This window comes from Globicephala melas, chromosome 5 (assembly GCF_963455315.2).
Source record: "Globicephala melas chromosome 5, mGloMel1.2, whole genome shotgun sequence".
Classification (NCBI taxonomy): domain Eukaryota; kingdom Metazoa; phylum Chordata; class Mammalia; order Artiodactyla; family Delphinidae; genus Globicephala; species Globicephala melas.
Window position 1 is genome coordinate 33,945,056 of NC_083318.1, and position 19,883 is coordinate 33,964,938.

At 37.1% G+C, this 19,883-nt stretch overlaps 1 protein-coding gene across 8 annotated transcripts in view; it reads left to right on the top strand.

Moving 5' to 3' along the window:
- The window catches only part of PPA2 (inorganic pyrophosphatase 2), an 84,115-nt gene that overhangs the window by 33,462 nt on the left and 30,770 nt on the right, over positions 1-19,883 (top strand). For 7 of the 8 annotated variants that reach the window (XM_030864145.3, XM_030864146.3, XM_030864147.3 and 4 more), the window contains 2 exons: positions 136-222; positions 7,384-7,510. In XM_030864145.3, the coding sequence (XP_030720005.1) occupies positions 136-222; positions 7,384-7,510 (214 nt within the window). The remainder of the gene's footprint in view (positions 1-135; positions 223-7,383; positions 7,511-19,883) is intronic. The other variant, XM_060299124.2, reaches the window with a different exon arrangement.

Consider the following 19,883-nt stretch of genomic DNA (forward strand, 5'->3'; position numbering starts at 1 on the left):
TTGAGCCTACTTAATTTCTGAGAATTTTCCCCTCGGATTATGGCTATCTGTAAAACTTCATGGACATGTGGAAAGATTAAGATACATTATAGAGAGTATTAACCCATATTCCACCCCCGCCCTTCTGTTTTTTAGACTTGGGAAGATCCCCATCGAAAAGATAAGAGCACAGACTGCTGTGGAGATAATGATCCTATTGATGTTTGTGAAATAGGCTCAAAGGTTTGTTGCATAGACTGTTATTCTAACATATGTTCAACTTTATTCATGCCATAAAATTTCAGTTCTCTTTGGAAGGCACCGATTCTTCAACTCTTCAAAGTTCTAGCCTATTCATCCCTCTGATATCAGTGTTTTTTTGTATCTTTACTTCCTTCTCTTAAACTAGGGGTTGGTAAACTACAGCTGGTGGCCGGTCAGATCCAGCTCGCCACCTGTTTTTATAAATGACACAACTCCAGCCGTTCATTTACATATGGTCTACGGCTGCTTTTGCACCACAGCAGCAGTTGAGGAGTGTAGCAGAGACCGTACAGTCTGCGATGTCTAAATATTTGCTATCTGACCTTTTACAGAATAAGTTTGCTGAGTCCTGTCTTCATCGTCCTTGCCCATTATCCAGACAGGAAGTTCAACACTGATGAAAGCCAGCTGGTACTCTTTTTTTTTTGTGCCTGTTTCCAGGGTGCAGGGTCCCACTGGGGACAAACAAAACCTGAGCTTTCATAGGTTACTGCTACCCATAGAATACTGTGTGTCTTTGTGCACATTCTTCCTTTCTCCTATTTTCTACTGCATTTATTGCCAATATTTATTGTTCTCTGCAGACATTAAACTCCTTGTACTTTGTTCTCACTCCCAGCAGAACATGTTGTCTTTAATTTTGTAGAGCTCGTAGAAACCAGCATGTAGGAACCCCCTAACTTTCCCCGTTAGAGCACCAGACACCTGTGCCTGCAGACACTCCTTCTTCCCTTCCTTCTGTTACTCTGAGACCAGGGCTTCCCCCTGTGCTCTAGATCATGTCCCTTCTTGCCTCTTGAGTGACACTATTTTCTTAGCTCTTCTCTGTCCTGTATTTACAACTTCTCTTTCTTTATTGGCTTCCTCCCATATGCCTCCTGTCTTTTTCCTTTTCATAGGAAGACTTGTAAAAAGAGTCAACACTGACCTCTATCTCCTCCTTCCCGCTTAATCTTCAACCTATTTCAAAATTGTTTCCGTCCCCCCATTATTTCAGTGAAACTGCTCTTACTAAGGTTACTGGTAACTTTCTTTTAGCCAAATCCAACTGGCCTGTTTCACAGGTTTTGTCTAACTTGAATTTACCTTAGTATTTTATACCTTTAACCTCATCTTCCTTCTTCAAACAGTCTCTTTGCTTGGCTTTGATTATATCATAGTATCTTGGATAGCCTCTAGTTCTCATTCCTCCTGGGTTTCTTTTGCAAGCTCCTTTCTGCTACCTGCTCCTTAAGCATTGCTTCGCTTGAGGGTTGTGCCCTGGTTCACCACTTCTTCACTTGGTGTCGCGACTCCCTTGGTGATCCAGTCCCAAGCATTCATGGTTTTGCTCTCAAATTAATGTCCAGCTCAGACCTACATTCTCAACTACTACACCTACACTTGAGTGTCTCCCAGGCGCCTCAAACTCATTGTGTCCGAAACTGAACTCATTGTTTCCTCCTGTCCACATGAAGGACGTCTCTCCTCCTTCCCTCCTCACCTCCAGGTTCTTGAGCCAGAAACTGACGGGACATCCTTGATCGTCCTTTGCTTCTCTTTATCCTATTAGTCATGAAATACTGATTCTATTGTTCTAAATGGCCTTTAAATCTCTTTCTTTCCATTATCACTGCAGCCAGCTTTGTCTAGTCCTCAATTATATTGCACTTGAATTATTCCTACTACTGACCAGTTTCCTTGCCGAGTCTTATTTTCCCTCCCGATTCCAGATTCTTTTCCGGCTCTACTCTTTTTGAGTCCCTGTCCCCTCCTTTTCTGACTTCCTCTCCGGCCACTGTTCGTCTGCAGCTGTACCGAACTTCCAATTCCTATAATGTATCTGCCGTCACTCGTGTACAGGCCTTCACACAAACTGTTCCCTTTATGTAGAATGGAATATTCTCTTCCTTCACTTTATTTGACTTTCCCCTTCTTTTCACTTTACCTCCCCCTGCTCATCCTTCGGATCTCAGCTGTAATATCACTTCCTCTCAGAAGTCTCCCTTTGCCCTCTGTACACTAACATACTTGCTCTCTGGTCTGTGCTTCCTCAGTACCAATAGTGCTGTGTTTTTGGTCTAATTGTCTCCTCCGAGATGGCAGTGAGCTCTGTGAGGATGGGACTCACCGTTACAGCGTGTAACTCAGTGCCTGGCACAGGGCATATGCTTAATGTAAGATGTTCCAAATGCAATAATTACTTGAGTCATATTCTTCTAGCTGAGGTTAAATCGGTTTTCTTTGGAAACTCATATTAGCACTTTTAGGCTTCCAGAATGTTATTCAGTGAATAGTGTCCTCTGATTCTTTGTCACTTTGTTTATTTACTGTATTCTTCTGTTACTCTTCTTTTTTCTTTCTCGTCTTCTTCCTCATTCTCCTTTCTTATTCCTCCTCCTTTCCTCCTCTTCTTCATCCTCTTCTTTGACTTTCTATTCCTTCTCTTTTTGCTTTTTCTCCTTCTATTCTTCTACTTCCTTCTTTTTTTCTTCCTTGTACTTTTATTCTCTTCCACCACCCCGCCCTTCCCCCACCCCTCCCCCAGCTTCTTTTCCTTCCCTCTGTCTCTTACTCCTTTCCTGCAGGGGAGATTCCCATCCAACTTAGATTTCTAGTTTACACTAGAGTTCATGCTTATGTTACTCTATAATTCCTTTATCTCTCCAGCAGAAATATGGCCAAATTGTTTGTTTTATTTCAAATTTAAGCTATAGTTTACAAATTTATTTTTTGGCCTTTTTTCTCCAGAGGGGGTAGTGAAGTGTGTATAAAATGAATAGATTAGAAGGAAGAATATAAATATTTCAATGAGTACCTCCTTTGTTCCAGATGCTATGCTATATACATTGGGTCAGTTTCCTGTGTCTTATTTTATGATAAGAAGAGTCACTAAATTAAATAACATTACATCGATGGAAAGGTTATATAGTAGAAAACCCTAATTGTTTTTATTTTATTGAAGTATAGTTGATTTACAATATTTTGTGTTAGTTTCTGCTGTACAGCAAAGTGATTCAGCTATACACATATACACATTCTTTTTCATATTCTTTTCCATTATGGTTTATCACGTATATTGAATATAGTTCCCAATGCTATGCAGTAGGACCTTGTTGTTTATCCATTCTATATATAATAGCTTACATCTGCTAATCCCCAAATCCCTATCCATCCCTCCCTACCACCCCTACCCCTTGGCAACCACAAGTATGTTCTCTGTGTCTGTGAGTCTGTTTCTGTTTCGTAGGTAAGTTCATTTGTGTCATATTTTAGATCCCACATATAATAGATCATATGGTATTTGTCTTTCTCTTTCTGACTTACTTCATTTAGTATGATAATCTCTAAGTCCATCCATGTTGTTGCAAATGACATTATTTTGTTCTTTTTTATGGCTGAGTAATATTCCATTGTATATATGTGCCACATCTTCTTTATCCATTCATCTGTCAGTAGACATTTTGGTTGCTTCCATGTCTTGGCTATTGTAAATAGTGCTGCCATGAACATAAGGGTGCATGTATCTTTTGGAAATTACAGTTTCGTCTGGGTATATGCCCAGGAGTGGGATTGCTGGATCATGTGGCAACTCTATTTTTAGCTTTTTGAGGAACCTGTGTACTGTTTTCCATAGTAGCTGCATCAACGAACATTCCCACCAACAATGTAGGAAGGTTCCTTAGAAAACTCTTACTCTGAAGGTGTAATCCTTGGGGCCACTCAGTTTATATTAAGTGCAGATTATTAAGTTAATTTAAATCCTTGTGCCAGATATTAAGTGTAAGCAAAAAGATTAAATGAAAGTATCTTATTTTCACTGATGTAAAAATTCGTCAGTGAGCACGTAATTAATGAGATTGGTAACTGGAAATCATGAAAATCTCCGTACCTGATAAACTGATTTGACTTAGTAACACTAAGTCATTATTGACAAAACAAGGAAATCTAAGAAAACTTGATATACAGGCTTTTAAATAAACGTATCAAAGTCACTAAATATGTGGAATAAAATTAAAGGTTTTAAATGTAAGTGATTTGTAACAAGGTATACATCATTAATCTTGAAAGCATACTTTTGTATGCAGAGAGCAGTCCCTGGTTGACAGCCAGCAAATTTAGGGGGACCTCAGTCCTACAATTGCAAAGAATTGCATTTAAATGGGTTCTTTCTTAGAACCTTCAGATCAGAGCCTAGCCTGGCCAACACCTTGATTTTGGCCTTGTCAGGCCATGAGCAGAGAATCTAGCTGTGTTGTGCCTAAACTCCTGACCCATGGAAACTGTGAGATAATGTACACTATTTTACGCCTTTTGATTTATAATAACTTGTTACACTACAGTAAAAACCTAATACACAGGATAACAGGCTTTAAGCAGTTTTACTTTCCATAGTTTTTTATATTGATTGGGTCCAGTTGAAGTTTCACCCCTCATTCTTCAAATTCTAAATCAGCACAGAAGTTTTGTTGTAGACCACTATTACATTTTGCCCATTCCAGGTTCCCAGGAGTTAGCAGTTGACAGGTGTGAGCGGATAAGTACAGGTAGAGCCCAGAGAGAAAAAATATTAATATCTGCGGAAGACCTCTTGTGTTCTAGTTCATGCATCTGTTGTTTCCTTTGCTCTTTATCTTTACATCAAGGAGTAAGTCATGTGATCTCCATTTTACTGTGGCGAAACCAAGTCCTAAAATATTGTGTGAAGTAGTTGGCCTCAGTCACCTCTAGGAATGGTGGAGGAAGAATTTGACCCCATATATTTGTGACTTAAAAATCCTGTCTTTTGAAGTATTGTTATAATAGCTAGAAAAGTCTGTAATAACCCTAGTCTGATTCTGCCTGAAATCTTTGAGGCATACCTACATTCTTGTTTCGTAGTGTCGACTCATTTTTGAAACATGGTCAACTGTATGATTCCCAAGGAATTAGTAACAGAATCTTCTGTGTACATTAATTTCCTCGCAGGGTAGACTGAGAGTTTTATAATGGAACTGAGGCAATAGGATTTATCTTATATCCAAAGCAATTTATTCTTTTAGTTAATGAGGCGCGAAAAAATATTTAGTAAACATGAAGTAAGTACTTAATTGCCATCTAAACAATAGGCCTTTGTTGGGACTACAGCTCCTTTATCTTGCTTCGGGCTATGCCTGGCTAGTCCTTAAATCATCTATAAGGAACATCATAGAAGAAGGCCTCTTTTAACACCACATATGTAAATGGGCAAAGGAAAAGGAGCAGAGTCCTGGAAGTTGTTAATAGACTTAGAATCACAGATACAGAAATTTTTAAGTTAAGTTCTTTGAGAAGTGTTATTCATTTGGTATCTAACATTATGTGTTCTGCAAAATTTGTTGAATTGCTTTAGACTGAATTGAATTGTGGGGTATTCAGAAGAATTTTACCATCTGTTTTTAAGCATCTTATCCTGAGTTTTTGGTTTGATTGAGAGAATTTCCTCTCCAGTTTTTAAAGTGTTATTGCAAGGCAGTGGTTTGTCTAATCCCTTTCTGTTGCTTATGAGATCAGAGGGCATTTATCATTCTGATGAAACTTGGTAATTCCCAGACATGCTTCCTGCTTGCCCTTGTAACCATAGAAGTCTCAAATCTGCTCTTACGTTGTATGAAATTTCAAAGTAAATTAATTCTTGTGAATAAAAATAAAACAATTTAGAAGGTGCCTTTAAAAACTATATATGATTCCCAGTAATTCTGATAGACACCCCTGTCACCAAAGTCTGCTGCAGGCTCCTCAGCTTTGGCACTATTGACATTTTGGGTGGATGATACTGTAATAGGAGACTGTCCTGTGCAGCATCCCTGGCCTCTTCCCCGCTAATGTGCTAATAATACCCCCCCCAGTTGTGACAACCCCAAATGTCCCCAGCATTGCCACATGTCCTCTAGAGGGCAAAATTGCCTCTGGCTGAGAAGCAGGGATGCAGTTCATCACTGAGTTAACCAATGGAGCCACCTTTCATTGATGATTATGTGATAACTTTGAACATTTTTGTTTTATAAAGGACCTCCTGGCATGAGGTGTGTAAGTCTCCCCAACAAGATTGTAAACCTTTAAGAAAGGGGATGCTTTCTTTTTGTATACATAGTGTCTAATGTAGTGCTGGGCACTAAATAGAGCCCAAACATGTGAGAGTCTGGCTAATATAATTGTGCATATTCTCCTAAAAGTGGTATTTCAGTTTAGTTTATACAGTCACATTAATCTGTTGGATAAACTAATTTCACTTTCATGCAGATTTATATTAAGATTTCAGATTCATTTCGCAAATGTTCTGAAAGGATTTATTTGACTTTTTGGTTTAAGATCTGTTTTTTTCTCTCAAATAATTTCAAGATACAACAGTGACTTTCCTTTGCATACCTTGATTTCCAGATGTAAAGCTGAATTTTGAAACATGAAGGAATTATTCTGAAGCATGTGTTCAGATTTCAGCTTACAGTGAAATTCTATAGCCGACTAAACCTTTAAAAATAAAAGGCTATAGAAAGAATGCATGCATATAAACTTGGCATTGGCAACTTGAGGGAACCACTGAAATAACTTTCTTTAGTACAAGGAACATCTGCTTCAACATCATGCTGTTTCTTGGTTTCACTTAAAATCTTTTTAAAGCATTTTATGAAACCTGCTTTGTCTCTGTCTTTAACATTTTAATAATTCTTTCATTGTCATTCATTATCTTAAGGCTGTATTCAGATATGATAAAAATTTACTTTTCACTAGTAACTGATAAATACAGTTTTCAAAAAAGGTACTATAAAGCAGTTTCAAAGGATTCTCATGTCTTTTTACCCCCAAGTTTCAAAGGATTCTCATGTCTTTTTACCCCCAAGCAGCAGAAGCCAGATTTATATTATAACATGATATACATGACTTTATTTTCTGCTTATTAGTATGAGTTTCTAGGCCTAGTACATTAAATTTTAAGATCTATAAATAATTTCAGTTTCCAGAAAGGGATCAAGACATCTATTCTAAGAAGGATATCATAAAAGGCTTTAGGACCGTGTTTACAATAATTTTAATTATTAAGTTTCAGTCTATAGTGCTTTTAATCTTTCATATAGATTTTTATGATATATGAGTAAATTTCTCCAAAGCCTGGTCAATGCTGAATTTCTTTTCTCTTTAAAGGTTCTTTCTCGTGGAGATGTTGTTCATGTGAAGATCCTTGGAATTTTGGCTCTTATTGATCAGGGTGAAACAGATTGGAAATTAATTGCTATCAATGTGAATGATCCTGAAGCCTCGAAGTTTCATGGTAAGTCTGTAACTTTCCAGAAACAGAAGTAAATCAGTGTGTCCTTGGAATTCTTAGAATTTAAAAGAGGCTCATGTAGAACACAGTGTATATTTTGGGAGTTAAACTCATACGTTTTGTTTTCTAATTCTCTCTCCATGGACTATAAAGGGCAATTCAATGTGATTGTGTCTGAGTTATGTCGTACTGCTGGGAGGAGCAAGAGAACGAAAAGGAGTGCAGACAGACAGACGATACTTCAGATTAAGAAAGTACAATCTATGGGTTCCCTTCCCCCTCACCTCCGTCCCTCTCGCCCTTCATTCTTTTCTTTCTTAAGTCTCTCTTTTATTCATTTGAGTAACAGGAAAAATAAAAAAACAAAAAGGGGAGTGTTCATCAAAGACATAAGCTGTCTTTGTGGTACCCGGGCCTCTCACTGTTGTGGCCTCTCCCCTTGCAGAGCACAGGCTCCGGACGTGCAGGTTCAGCGGCCATGGCTCACGGGCCCAGCCGCTCCGCGGCATGTGGGATCTTCCCGGACCGGGGCACGAACCCACGTCCCCTGCATCGGCAGGCGGACTCTCAACCACTGCACCACCAGGGAAGCCCCATAAGCTGGTTTTATACCTAGTTTTTTTTCTGTCTTGTACAGGTGAAGGGAAAGATAACGGCCCTCTAACAAAATTTTGATGTCCCAGAAATTTAAGTTCCAGAAGTTTGGTATGATAAAGAGTTAACTTTCTTTGGTGTCGGACGGACTTCAGTTTGCGTTCTGGCTGTGCTACTTTCTACTTGAGTGACTTTGGATAGATCATTTAACCTTTCTGAATTTCAGTTTGCTCATCTAATAATGTAGGTAATTATACCTACTTGTGAGCTTGTTGGCAGTATAAGAGATGATTTACTTAAGCATCTGGCTGTCATATGAAGTGTTGGGTATATGGCCACTATTATTATTCTGGGACCAATTTTTTCCCCTAGTTTTCTAACCTTTTTCCTTTCAGTTTCATCCTTATTTGGGATCCTGGTCTTTTCTAGACCTCAATTCTTATCTCAATTTGAAAATATACCATTTCTGAATTGACTGAAACTCGTTAACACTTACATTTTAAACTGTCTTAATTTATGTGCATTTAAAACCTTTTCTTCACCATGGAGCAGGAAGAAGTACAGAGAGGGAAACTCCTGATGCAGAAAACATACTTTGCAGACTTTCTAGTTTTTACACAGAGCTGCACTAGCGAGAGGGATGTGTAAAAGCTGTTCTTAGGGATTTTTTTCCATTATAATTGTGCATGCTCAATTTAACATAAGCATTACCACTGATCAACATTGCTTTTTGAAATGCACCAAAATGTAAACATAGCTGCATTTAATAAAGGAAGTGTTTTCTTAAAAAAAACAAAAAAACAAAAAACTTTTCTTGCACATGGAACAACAAGAGAGATTTATGCCATTCTTGCTTGTAATTGAGAAAGGGAGGGGTCTGATCGGGTGAAGTACATATAACCTCAAGGTCAAAGCTAAAACATGAAAACTACAATTAAAATATGAGACTCAAGCCCATAAACCATATATTTTTCTTACCTATTTCATTATTTTGCACTGGATTTCTTTATTATTGTATTTCTCACATATATATGTATGCGTGTATATATGTATACATATGTAACAAGAGTAAATCAATACCCAGTTTAAAAGTTTTTTAATACATAAGCTGCTCCTCAGATGAGAACTGATAATATAATGATACAACAGCCAGCAAAAGCAAACTGTTCAACTAATTCATTTGTGATGCGGCACACTAAAGTCACGAAACTCTACTGAGGGATGTCCCTTTAAACTGGAGAGGCTGAGAGTCTAAGGAAACTAGTCTTTAGCTCAGTACTGTTGGAGATGTGATTTAACACCTCAAATTCCCTAACATATGTCAAACACTGGTTGCCTGTCCTAGTACATATTATTATTCTTAATTTAGAAGAATCTCAAAGGATTTAAATAAATTGCCTAGGGACTTCCCTGGTGGCACAGTGGTTAAGAATCCACCTGCCAGTGCAGGGGACACGGGTTCGATCCCTGGTCCGGGAAGATCCCATGTGCCGCGGAGCAGCTAAGCCCGTGCGCCACAACTAACTGAGCCTGCGCTCTAGAGCCCGCGAGCCACGACTACTGAAGCCCGCGCGCCCAGAGCCTGTGCTCCGCAAGAAGAGAAGCCGCCACCATGAGAAGCCCGCGTACCGCGAAGAAGAGTAGCCCCTGCTCGCCGCAACCAGAGAAAGCCTGTGCAGCAACGAAGACCCAACGCAGCCAAAAATAAATAAATTTTAAAATAAATAAATAAATAACTTGTCTAAGTTTGCACATTTAGTAAATAGTGGAACCATGATTTGAACTCATTTCAGTCTGATGAGAAAGTCCATTGTCCCATCTACCATGCTGTACTGCACAATTCATATTTGTGTAATTTACAGTATTTGTAACTAGCAGTATTGAAACCAGATTACACAGTATAAAATACCTTACTCCTACAGTTTCCTAAGGGTTAGAATGAAAAAATATAACTGTATTTTCACTTTTTTTCTGTTTATACCCCAAATGGAGACGGCTTGCACTTTGGGCATCCTCTTCTAAATTCTTGTTGTGTATGCTTATACAGAGAGACATGCAGAAATACTGAAACCATGACATGCAGAAATATTGAAGCTTATTTTGGTTGAGATGAAATTATCAGACTAGAATAATTAAAATTATTGTTTTGAAAGGCAAAAAGTACTTTTTTTTCCGTTACACTAAAAGGGAACACATACATTATCTTCATCTTAAGAAATACAGCAGTGCTTCTTTATAATAACTTTTTTAAATCTTAAAAGACTAGATGAGTAATTATTGATATATTTTGCTCTGAAATGGTAGCTGACATTGTGCTTTGTGTTTATTTCCAGAATGAATAAGGTATACAGGGGAAAATGGATTATTTAAGGATATTTGCATATTATTTACACTGAGTAGTTCCAATACTTAAGTACTCTTATATATCTAGATTTTGTAAGATAAGTTCTGTAGTTTTAAGAGTTATAAGTGTTTTCTTTTGTGACTTCTCATTTCTTTTACCTCCACGTTACTGTACATACTCCACATATTCCACGTTTCTTCTCTCCTCTTTTATTCGATAGAGACTCAAGAAAAAGAATAGATGTAGGCGCAAATTGAAAGGCTGAAGAGTCTGCAGTATAAATTTTTTTTTTTAATCCTAAATCATGGAATACTAGGTAACCCTATGTAGCAGCTTTTATTTTTCATTGAAACTGAAGTTTGGTTTATATTTATCATATCTAACATCATCCAGCTCTCCTCTGAAACGATTTCAGACAAAAGACAGAGTTTCTGTTGTCCTGCTGCTCAAGCAAATATTAATGGACAGAAATCATTCCTAACCTTACTTTTTTTCTTCACTACTTAGCCTGGTGTGTTGTTTGTGTTTTCATTAGCACCTGTAAACGGGGGAATTGGAGGGGATGAGAACTGAAAGATGCTCACTAATCACAGGGGTTGAAAGCTTCCTAAATGTGTGAAGGAAATTTTACAAAATTAGTTTCTATGAAAAGTTTGGTACTATTCTCTATCTACTATAAATCTTTAAAAATTAATCAACAGTATTTAATCTGAAACCAAGCAACTTTTAAACGTTTTATTGTGTCCCTCCCACGTGTACCTTCTGAAATCACAAACAGAAGACTTTGGATGGCATTTTTTTAATTATAAAAAATAGTCATATATTTGGAAATAAAAACTCAGAAGTATAAAAAGCGTATATTAAAAAAAAAAAAAAAGCGTATATAAAATGAAAAGTAATGTTCTCCTTCCTACTTTTTCATCCCCAGCCCCCTAGTCTTACTTCTCATATCTTCTTCCCCATATGTTTTTAGTTCTCAAGTGGTTGCTTCTGTTCTGTAATCAGTGTGCTCACACCTCTGTTTCTTTTCCCTGTTAACTTAAGTTGCTGCTTTCAAAGATTAGGAATTTAACATCTTATACATCTCTCAATTTTGTTGCCATATTTCTTCTTCTGTTATCTTAATAACTCTAGGTATTACACTTTGAGCTGTATTTATTGCTTCATTAATTTTGAACGGTAACTCGTGGCTGCCCAGTGTAAAACCAGGGCATTCAGGTTTCTGTACTTCTTTCCTTCTCTGCCCCTTACAACCCAGCTTCCCTCAGCTACACTATGAGTTCTACAGTGTAAACATTTGTATTGCATAGGTTCTGTTCTTTAACCATAACTGTTTTTCATGTTTTGTCTCTTGAATCTGAAAGTTGAAAACTAATAAATAACATTTACAGTATTTATGTAACTATCATTCACTTCATTTATCATACTGTTTATCGAATGACTGGTTTTAGACAGGCTGTACCCTTGAGCCTGCTGCATAGCTATTATCATGGGGTTTCTTTTCATTGCCTTTCTGGGTTATTAGTTCATTGCCTTTCTGGGTTATTAGTTCTATTCTTTCTTAGATTCTTTGATGCCCTCTACTTTCCTTTCCTTTCCTTTTTCATTGTTGGCTGGTGTACATTTTCCAAAAATTTTTACAGAAAATGCATGGGAGATTGATTTCATATGTGTCAGAGTCCATACATGTCAGAAATGGTTTGTTTTGGTGGTCAACTTCTCCTTAAATAACTTTAAAATATCGAATGCAGTAACTTTAAATATAAATTACTGTATATCAGTTGAAATTTCTATCACAACGGAGTGATTTTTTAACAGTTTAAACATTTGTCATCTATACTTGACATTTTTATTCAATGGGAAGAAGAATTAAAAACATGTAGGGAAGGGTAACTATCTGGACATTCTTTAAAATTCTGTAGTTTTCTGAGGATGTGTGTAATACAGAAATTTATAGAGAATTTTTTTATTATTTCCTATATATAATTGTTATTTAGACATTTAAAAAATAAGTCCCTCCTATTAATTTCTACTGCCTTAAGAAAAAGAAGCTGTTTTTGACATGGTCAGTACCTGTTTCTTCTTTTCTGAAAACAAAAAAGTGTGTTTTAATTTATAGACAGTATGTTTTATCTATCTATCTATATATTTTTTGGTGTATTCAGACACATTTGTATTTCTGTAAGGAAGTTCTGGGGTTGTGGGGTTTTTTTAAGCAATTTTTATTACTCTTTAATTTTTATACATGTAGTTCTAGATGTATCATGCTTGAAGCGTGATACCAATATTTTAAAATTTATTTATTTATTTTTGGTTGTGTTGGGTCTTTGTTGCTGTGTGCAGGCTTTCTCTAGTTGCGTGAGCGGGGGCTACTCTTCCTTGCTGTGAGTGAGCTTCTCATTGAGGTGGCTTCTCTTGTTGCAGAGCACAGGCTCTAGGCACGCGGGCTCAGCAGTTGTGGCACGTGGGCTCAGTAGTTGTGGTGCGCGGGCTGTAGGGTACACGGGCTCAGTAGTTGTGACTCGCGGGCTCTAGAGCGCAGGCTCACTAGTTGTGGTGCACGGGCTTAGTTGCTCCGCGGCATGTGGGATCTTCCTGCACCAGGGCTCGAACCCGTGTCCCCTGCATTGGCGGTTGGATTCTTAACCACTGCGCCACCAGGGAAGCCCTGTGGTTGTTTTATTTGTTAGGAAATAACTTCTTTGATCCTAATGAACATGTACAGACTTTGGTAGACTGTAATATCCTGTTTTAATGTTTATAGTTTTTTAAACTTTGACTTGACTGAACTAAAACTAGCCATTGCATCAGAGAATACATTTCAGTTGGAAGGAAACTGTGGTTGCTGGCTATATTTCTGTAATTTTAACATTATTATTTAAATATTCAAGTTTTGCCTTCTGAAAGTTGAGTAGCAACTTTGAAAATCTAAAAAATGTCTAAACAGCATTTGAAAACAAATTCCTCATACGCCCTGATAGAAAATTGGTCACTTTGGCTGGCTCATTAACACTTGGTGAGCACTAAGACCATTTAATGCACTGTAATTAGGTTCCAGCCCCTAATGCTCTTAATGGTACCTTAATGACCTGAAAGAGTTAATAAGACTCCCAGGGCACCTAAATTGTTACTAGAGAATGCCTTGGCTGTTCGGGATAATAGCGCTTGGTTCTGAAATAACCAAGTTCAGAGCTTTTTAAGAAGATGGAAATGCTAGGGCATATGTAATTTCTCTCTTGGTTAAACTAACCACCTTCTATAATATCGAGCTTCAGATATTCACCAAACAGATGTTTGAGCCTCTTCAGGACCACCAACGATGCCTAAGGCCCTTATGTCAGGAGAAGTAATGTCATGAGGTAATTTAAGCCTAGAAGCTATGTCAACTTGCAGAGCAATAAAGATTTCTTTTGATTGGTATTAAATAAATGAAAACTCTTGTCTGATGTCCTGTAATAAATATTGCCTGTGCAGTGATGTTAAAGTTTTCAAAAATTGAAAATCAGAACAAGTATATTGATGTAGATACATTCTGGGATGAATAACTTACATGAGTAATAAGGGAATTATTTTAAATGAGGCAGTTGGGACTTTTTCAAAGGCCAGCATTGCACTTGTCCTGAAATTATCAGAATTTATATGTATTTCATATTTGTAGAATTTCAACTTACATTTAAAGAAATTTGAAAGTCAAATAAAACTATGTAGTTTCTTTTATTTTCTTTCAAGGCAGGAACAAACACATGGAAACCAAATCTATTTGACTTAAATTTTCATGTGCTAAATAAACAATTCTAGTGCCCCTGCAATTATTATTTTAAAAATAAGCCAAATTAATAAGGTATTTAATTTCCTTACTTCCTAAAACACAAGTTAACCTTATCATTTAGGGAAAAAATAGGGCACAGTATATTAATCTTAAGGGAAAATATTCACATTAACCTTTGTAACAGGAAAGAATGGTGTTCTCTTTGCTTTCCTTTGCGTGTATTCTTTGGCACAGAAAGGGGCCGGCATGTCACCATTGTTGTCCTAAAAGCTATAACATTTCTGGAACAATTACTGTATGTCGAGGAACTATGCTGAGTGCTTCTTTTGGAATATCTGTTGAATGTTTACCTAAGTTCAAGCAAGATGTGCTAGTGTTCCCTTTTTTGTTTCAGATTGGGAACCTGAGGCACTGGTGGTTGAGGGTGGGCATTGGTCAGTGACTTCCCTAAAGGCTGTGGGAGCCACTGCATCGCATTGATGCTCGGAAAAGTATTTGTGGCCTTGGACTATCTTGCTTTCTGGGAGCGCTGACCACTTGCTCTTCAATAGTTGAGGCATCAGTGGGATAATTATGATTAGAAGTCCCAGTAAAAGATGGCTCTTTTGATCTTCGTTCCTTTAATTTCATTAATAGGTATGGCTTAATAGGCGTGGGTGGGTAGGGATGGGATGTGGGAGGAGGCAGTTGAGGGACGGGGACAAATCAAGTAAAATGTACTATAATTAAGAATAGAATTAAATTACTGGGAATCATTTGCCTCTTTTTTTAACAAAATTTATTTATTTATTTATGGCTGTGTTGGGTCTTCGTTTCTGTGCGTGGGCTTTCTCTAGTTGTGGCAAGCGGGGGCCACTCTTCATCACAGTGCGTGGGCCTCTCACTATCACGGCCTCTGTTGTTGCGGAGCACAGGCTCCAGATGCGCAGGCTCAGTAATTGTGGCTCACGGGCCCAGTTGCTCTGCATCATGTGGGATCCTCCCGGACCAGGGCTCGAACCCGTGTCCCCTGCATTGGCAGGCAAGCTTTCAATCACCGCGCCACCAGGGAAGGCCCATTTGCCTCTTTTTTGAACCTTGACCTCTTCCAGTGTTTTTTCAGGCTTCAGTCATATTCCTACGATGTGAAGAGTAGGGGAGGCCTAAATTCTAAAATCCTCTCTTGTATGTATTAGTTATCTGACCTTGGGAAAGTCACGTAACCTCCTTTTTTTTTTTTTTAATTTCCTTTTTCCCTCCAGCACATGTTCCCAATACATGAATAAGCTTTTTCTTTTTTTTTACAAATGTATTTTTAATTTTTTTATTATTTATTTATTTATTTTCAGCTGAGTTGGGTCTTTGTTACTGCACGCGGGCTGTCTCTAGTTGCTGCGCACGGGCTTCTCATTGTGGTGGCTTCTCTTGTTGCAGAGCACAGGCTCTAGGGCGTGCGGGCTTCAGTAGTTGTGGCTCGCGGGCTCAGTAGTTGTGGTTCGCAGGCTCTAGAGTGCAGGCTTAGTAGTTGTGGCTCACGGGCTTAATTGCTCCGTGGCATGTGGGATCTTCCCGGACCAGGGATTGAACCTGTGTCCCCTGCATTGGCAGGCGGATTCTTAACCACTGCGCCACCAGGGAAGTCCCTCACATAACCTCTTGAAGCTTTCTTCATTTCTAAAGTTGTGGGATTGATCTTCTAATCAGTAAATGACCCCTAGAGCTTTTCTTCTCTAACTTTTGGTTGTTTTAGGAATATTTCAATCCATTATTTAGACAGGCTAAAGCCTGTCTTCTTCTAAAATAGAAAGACCTAAATTATCTTCAGAGTTAGTGCTGAATGAAACACAGTTTAAGTTAAAGATCATGAGATAGATTTCTTGGGGACATTGGCACATTTTTAGGTACTTTAGGGAAGCTGTTCAGTGGTGGAGCTGAAACTTCAGTGAAAGTCTGGCTGATCCAAAGCCTTAGCTTTTAGCTACTTGGTTACATGGTTCTAGTTAAAATTAGATTAGAAAACCATTTGGATTTCTGTGTTACAAGGCACCTGGATGGTTTTCATTTTACTGGTCATGTAAAATTTCTTGTGAAATGGTAAAAAATATTTATATTTTGGGAAAGAAATCTACCAAGTCTTTTCCAAGAAGTTTTTCTGATACAATACAAATAGGCTTCTATCTTTGTTTGGTTTTAACTTATTTTGAAGTATATTTCCATTTTTCATGATGTTAACATATATTTTTAGTATAGATGTTGATAAGAGTAGAATTTGTGGAAAAGGAGAATAGAGAAAGAAAAGACAACTAAAATGAAGGATACTATTCATTAGTCTGTGTGCTATTAAGCATAGATATGCAGAACAGCGTGGAAAACATGAGAACCTTTTAGGGATCCCACGTAAGTGTAGCTATTAAAGCATTTCTCTGAGCTGGAACCTCTATTTGTGATGATACAGTAAATATTATGGAACAGAACTGTTACTTCTTGTGAATGTTTATAAAATGTCATTAAAAACGTATGTTCTCACTTCCCACAGACTTTGTTTGGAGGCTGGTCTTGCACACATTTAGCTCTGTGAGAGCAGCATCTACAGCATTGGAACGAGAGCTTTGTGCATTTATGTCACTTCCTTTGGTGGCATCCCTTAGAATTGGAAACTCCTTTTTTACTTTTTTTTTACTCTCTTTGGACAGAATTTCAAACATGAGCACATTTTCTAGTATCTTTTTTTTTCTTTTAAATAATATGGGCAAGGAGATATGGCACTACATTTGTGTTACTGCTTTTTATCTAAAAATAAAAACAAAAATCCTCAGCTGATTATATGCTTTCCTTACTTCCTGTTGTGGTCTGGTGGAGATAATGCCAGTGAAAACAGCATTTTCATTTTTTTTTTCCCCCTCTGGATCATTTTCATGGAAGTACAGGTGGTTCTCTATATGGGGATGTGGATGGGAAGTTAATGATGTGACTGTATATATAGTTTGATAAATATCCCTGGGTGACCCTGATGGGTTCCTCCAAGTTGAGAACCATTCTGTTAATCTATTCTTCTTTGCTGGTTGGATAATCCAGTCTTGGAACTAGAATAATTGATAACAATTTTGATATATGTTCAGTTAGGAGATGTAATCACCTAATCAAATTTGATGATGTTCTTCTCCCCACACATACCCCTGCCACCCCATATTTAAAGGTAGCACAGGTGACCCTTGAACAACGTGGTGGTTAGGGGCGCCAACCTGGCACAGTCAGAAATCCACATGTAACTTTACAGTTGGCCCTCCATATCTGCAGTGCAGGCATCCTCAGATTCAGCCATCCATGGATCACTAGTACTGCAGTACACACATTGGAACGAATCCATGGATAAGTGGACCTGCACAGTTCAAACCCATGTTGTTCAAGGGTCAACTCTACATTGAGGTTACTCTATTCCCTTTAAGATCTTGAGCCAATTACTTAACCTCATGGAGTCCCAGTTTCCTAATTTACATAAAGGAAATAAATAATGCCTAATTTACAGGTTTTGAAGCTTCAATGACATACTATTACTGAGCCTTTAAAAGGTTTTTTTTTGCCAATCTAATAGATGAAAATGGTATTTTGTTTTAATTTTACATTTTTCTGCTTAATGCTTGGATGGAGCATCTTTTTCATATATTTATTGGCTAGTTGTATCTTCCCTTCTGTGAATTGCCTATGCATGGTGCCCTCCATTCTTCTATTGAGTTGCCATATTCTTTTGATATTTGGGAGTTGCTTAGATATTCTTTATTATTTAGGTTGCAGATATTTTCTCCCTATCTTCAGAGAAGCTGTGTTGCCTTTTGTCTTACAGGCATTTTAAATTCTGACGTATTGCATTTTGTCAATCATTTTTATATGTGACTTTAGCATTTTGATTCTTATGTAAGGATTTCTTACCCCATAGTCACAAAGTTGTTTTTCCTTATTTTTTTTATTCTTTTATGTTTTAATTTTTTTACACTTGGATCTTTAATCCATGTGGAATTTATTTTTTCCATATAAATAATTTTTTCATCACCTCTTAACAGAAAAATCTTTTCTCTTCCCCCTTTTTTGAAATGTCTCCTTTATCGTATATTGCATTCTTATTTATACAGATAGTCTGCTTCTGGATTCTCTTTGGTGTCAGTGATCTATTTCTGTGCTAGTGCCACATTATTTTAATTACAACAGCCTCATAATAAAACATATAGAAGGCAAATCCTCCTTTTGTTCTACATTTTCCAAGTTGTTTGGTTTTTTTCTAATGCATATATTCTTCTGGGCAAATTTTTGGAATTAATTGTCAGGGATTTCTGCTCTCTTTAAAATATTAAATTTTGCAATAATGAGCATGATATGTTTATATATTTCTCCAGTTATTCAGGTTTTCTTGTTTATCTTTTAGAAAATTGATGTAGATTTACTAATGAAGGTTTTACATTTTATGTTCGGTTTGTTTCTAGGTATTTAATTTTTCCACTACAAAAGCTTTGTTCAGTGTCTGGCATGTTATAGGTGCTTGGTAATTTTTTTTAAATTGATGAATAAATGAATGTATGCATATATATATTGATAAAAACTGAATGTTTTGAGCAAAGTTTGAAAATACCTTCAAAATGGTGCATTTTCACTTATTTTAAAGTGAGAAAACATTTGTACTTAAATTTTTGGCATTTTTAACAATTGTAGTTATGTTTCTTTGGAGTTACCTGTACATTGCTAAGGACAGGTATTTTTTGGTATTTGCAGTGCTGTAGGGATTCATGCATATTGTGTGTGATCAGTGTAGTTTGTTCTATTTTGTCGCTGAATAGTTTCCATTGTGTAGATACACTGCAGTTTATCCATCCACCTGTTGACAGAAATTTGGGTTTTGAGTTTGGGGCTAATACAAATAAAGCTGCTATGAACATTCAAATATATAGGTCTTTGTGTGAACCTATGTTTTCATTTCTCTTGAGGAAATACCTGAGAATAGGGTTATAGGTCAGTGGGTAATTATATGCTTAACATTGTAAGAAACTGTCAAACTTTACTAAAGTGACTTTATATACCATTTTGCATTTCCACCAGCAAGTTGTATGAGAGATCCAGTTGGTCCCAGAACCTCCATCCATTGTGCTTTGGTTTCATATTGTCTTAAACAATAAAATGCCTTTTAAAAAAATTAAGAGGAAAAACACACACACACATGTATTCTATTATATTTACCCATGTTTTGCCATTTTTTTACCCATATATTTTATTACCTCCTGAAGATCTGTAGTTTCCATCTGGTGTTATTTCCCTTCAACTTCAGCATTTTTTGTAGTGCAGTTCTTTTGGTGATGAATTCTCTCCATTTTCATTGATCTGTCTTTTCTTGTCTTTTCTTGCCTTTGTTTTGGAAGTATACTTTCACTGGATATAGAATTTTGAGTTACAGGGGTTTTTTGTAAAGATTTTCCATTTTCTTTTGGCCTGCATTGTTTTTGATAAGTCAACAGTGTGTTGTTAAGTTAGTGTATAATATATTGTTTTTATTAGACTGTTTTAAAGGTTTTCTCCTCATTTTTGGATTTCAGCAATTTTTCTGTGATATGCTAAGGTGGTCTTTCCTTTATATTTATTTGTCCTCCTTAGGATATCCTGAACTTTGCAGATCTGTAAGTTCATGTTTTTGCCACATTTGGGAAATT